Source organism: Sceloporus undulatus, unplaced genomic scaffold (genome assembly GCF_019175285.1).
Source record: "Sceloporus undulatus isolate JIND9_A2432 ecotype Alabama unplaced genomic scaffold, SceUnd_v1.1 scaffold_1069, whole genome shotgun sequence".
Classification (NCBI taxonomy): domain Eukaryota; kingdom Metazoa; phylum Chordata; class Lepidosauria; order Squamata; family Phrynosomatidae; genus Sceloporus; species Sceloporus undulatus.
In genome coordinates this window covers 1-3,737 of record NW_024803989.1, presented here as the reverse complement: position 1 = coordinate 3,737, position 3,737 = coordinate 1, and the positions used below count along the sequence as shown (strand labels likewise).

The following is a 3,737-nucleotide window of genomic DNA, read 5'->3' as shown; positions in this document are numbered from 1 at the left end:
AAGGTGACCCAGTGGGTTTCCATAGCTGAGCCAGGATTTGAACCCTGGTCTCCCAGTGCCCTAGTTCAACACCCAAACCATTACACCACACTCTCTCTTAACATATAGGGAATCAAAATACTGTTTTGTTCATAAGTGGGAGGAGGTGGGGATGGTGGTGCTTAAAAGACTGCAAGGATAGACAAGTGATTTTCCTTCCTCTTCCTTCGTACCAAAACTCAGAAATGTTGCACAACCCAATGGATGATGATGAGATTTGAGGTTGACTAAGCAGTGAGTGGCTTCTCCATCTTTCACCTTCCAGATGTTTTGGATTTCACTTGTCAGGATCCCTGACTGTTGACCAAGCCAGCTGGGATTTAGAGGATTTGGAAACCAAAACATCTAGAGGACCAGAGTCTGAGAACCATTGGGGTGAAGGAAGCACTTCCTCACACAACCAGCAACTGGCTTTGTTGGTTTTAAAAGGGAATTCCACAGCATTCAGAGACCCTGGGAAAGTTCAGTGGGTCTGTTGGGGCGTTTGGGGTTCTGGTGGTGCCTCATCCCTTCCTCCACATCTCTTAACCTTCTTTGGTCCCCCTATTTCCTCCATGTTCTCCACTCAAAAGGCCATTTGTGATGGCGTTTCATTGGGGAACACAAACATACAAGCTGTCTGGATTTGAAGGTTTGGAAAGAAAGTCATCTAAGGGCTCTGAATGCATCTTCCATAACTGCCAATCCTCAGTTATGACATTGAGCAGAAATGGCTTCTTGGATGAACACTTTGGCTTTTGACTTGTCCAATGTTGTTATTTATTTGAGGACTGGAAATATTTTGATGCAGTTGGTAGGTATCACTTGCTCAAGCACTGACCCTCTGCCATTGTTTTCTGTAGGAGAACTCCCGAACCCAGGGCCCCGTAAGGAAGACCCATCTCAGTCTGGATGTGGGCATGTGCTCTGCTTTCACGTTTCTCTGTGCAACCCTTGGTGTTTCCCGGGGCTCGCGACGAGCGGTTCCCTGAGAAAAGAGGAATTAGTCCACCACCAAATCTCCTCTGCCGCCAGAGATGACTCAGTGCCACGTGGGCATCAACAGCGACTATGGGGAGTGGGAGTGGGGGGCGGACGCGGGCGAGCGCGCCCGGCTCCTGCAGAGCCCCAGCGTGGAGATGGCCCCCAAGGAGGACGAAGGGCACAGGCCGGCCAGCACTTCTGCCCTGGGGGCTGTCTTCATCGTCGTGAACGCCGCTCTCGGAGCCGGTCTGCTCAACTTCCCAGCTGCCTTCAGTATGGCGGGCGGCGTGGCAGCCGGGATCGCTCTGCAGATGGTGAGTGCAGGGGAGACCAGGTGTCCCCCGTCTTTGGCCCTCCAGAGGTTCTCGACTTCAGATCCCAGCATCCCTGGGCACTGGCCAAGCAAGGCAAAAACCTCTGGAGGAACAGAGTTTGGGAACCGCTGTAATCGACCAAGGAAAGTGAAGAAATTGCAAAAGAAGTACTATGTACCTTCCAATATAGCATTATGGGCATTGCAGTCTGAAAATCAGGCTCTGGTTTCAGCACTGTATTTTATCATATTCTTTTTATTACTTTCTTGGAAAATAGGTAACACCTATCCTTACTTTCCTGTCTTCCTTTGCTTTGTTGTTTGCTACCTCTGGAGATGACCCTTCTGTTTCAATGTGCAGAGGATATAAGTAAAAATATGCAGATGTTGGGGCAGGAGGGCAAAGGATTCTCCTTGTCCTGCAGCTTAGGAAAGTGGGGATGGAGCTGGATGGTGTTGGGAGTGGCGCTGGGCATCTTCATGGTGCCCCTAGAATTCCTCTCCCATATGGGCTCATTAGTGTTTTGGAATTCTGGGGTGAGTAGTTTTGTGAGATATGTAGCGTCTGTCAGGGAGCTTTGGTTGCACAGCAATCTCCCAGGATTCCATGAGAGTTAATGCAGTTTGGTGTCAAACTGCATTAATTCCACAGTGTGGATGCAGCCAAAGTGAGAGGCTTGTGGCTTTGCCTTGTCCCATGTGTGCCTCCTGTCTGATGGTGCCCCCCTCCCTTTTCCTCTCGCTGCCCATCTGCAGGTCATGCTGGTTTCCATCATTGGCGGCCTGGTCATTCTTGCCTACTGCTCCCAGGCCAGCAATGAGCGCACCTACCAGGAAGTGGTGTGGGCAGTGTGCGGCAAGGTCACTGGCATCCTGTGTGAGGTCGCCATTGCTGTCTACACTTTCGGCACTTGCATTGCCTTCCTCATCATCATTGGAGACCAACAGGACAAGAGTAAGTGTTGGTTGTTCTTTGGGGATAGGTGTGGAAGCATACTGACGTATCTCACAAGGGACTGTCTTTTTGTCTCTTGCTGGCCAGCTCTACCAAAGGGGTCGGAGCTGACTTCTCTGCCACCTTGATGCCTTCCTTGCTTAGAATGACATGTTTGAGGCTTTCTGTAACAGAGACTCTTCCTCTTCTCCTTGTGTGTGTGTGTCTTTGTATTTGTGTGTGTTTTCCTGGGCACAGACGTACACATTTGAGTGCAGCTACTTTTCTGAACTGCCCACAGTTTGGTATAATCTTGAGCCCTCTGGCGTTGGGCTTCCCTCTGTTTGCAACAAGGTGGATTGGGTCCAGCTGCTAAGGGTCTCCCTTTCTCTTCTTGGCTAGTAATTGCAGCTTTGGTGAAGGACTCCACCGGGACGGAGAATGGCCACTGGTACACAGACCGGAAGTTCACCATCAGCCTCACCGCTTTCTTACTCATCCTGCCCCTCTCAGTTCCTAAGGAGATTGGCTTCCAGAAGTATGCCAGGTAGGCACCAAGCCGGGGATGGAGAAGGGACGCCAGTTAAGGATGTATAAAGCATGCAGGTAGCTCTGGGGGCTAGCTGCGACCTTTGTATGCACAGAAGCTGGCCTGTCAGTGAACCAGGCAGAAGGAAGAGGGACAATTATCCAGTTTATCGTGATGGGATAAAGAAGAGTAGATGAAGGTGAATGTCCACTTGTGGGGAGGTTGCTTGGTTGAAGGACCATTGGAATGGTACAGATCCTCCAGGTTTTTAAGCAATTGCCCTAAAGGGGATGCTGCTACTGGCAGGAGCCATTTTGGGTGGAGGCATTCAGGTGATGGGTCTAGGGAAGTCACACACAGCATCTGTGCATAGAAGAGTCCTCTGTGGCACAAAGGAACATGGGATCAAAACAGTCCACAGGAGGAAAACGAGTGTCCTTTTGTAAGGCTGGACTCCCAGTGAGAAAGGAAATCCGCAATCCCAGATACGGAGGCATTCTCTCTCCCTCTCTCTCTCTGAGCATAGTTGAATCTTGGAGAGTACCATACAATGCTTTGAGCGGAGAGAGGAAAAGAATGACATTCCTGCATCTCTGTCTACATGCTTTGTGTTTTGGATAAGAAAAGATGAGCACAGTATAGCCCACAGGCACCATGTATTCACCCAGGGGCATTTCTATGGCTCTGAGAATCTCACCAGGGTTAAAAAAAATTGGGTATGGAATGGCACAGCAGGGCAGAATTTGGTGATAAACCCCTCTATGGATCCTAGGCATGGCAGGAGCTTGGATTAGATTCCCTTTGTGGGCCCTTCAGACTCTTCGGAATCTGTCATTTGTGTGTTTGGGTGGTGGGAAGGATGTGATGAGTGGATGTGGCCGTGTGTAGTCTCCTGAGGGGCCTAATGTGACACCCCCCCCCAGCCTCCCACAATTGCCTGGTTTAGGATCAGAGGTGGG

General features: G+C 50.2%; 1 protein-coding gene across 1 annotated transcript; it reads left to right on the top strand.

Moving 5' to 3' along the window:
* The first annotated feature begins 881 nt into the window (after positions 1–881).
* LOC121917844 (putative sodium-coupled neutral amino acid transporter 7) lies at positions 882–3,236 on the top strand. The gene is made up of 4 exons (XM_042443962.1): positions 882–1,316; positions 2,072–2,270; positions 2,652–2,796; positions 2,894–3,236. Exons 1-4 carry the CDS (start codon positions 1,056–1,058, stop codon positions 2,973–2,975), a joined length of 687 nt encoding a protein of 228 aa, XP_042299896.1. The 5' UTR covers positions 882–1,055; the 3' UTR covers positions 2,976–3,236.
* The last annotated feature ends 501 nt before the right edge of the window (positions 3,237–3,737 follow it).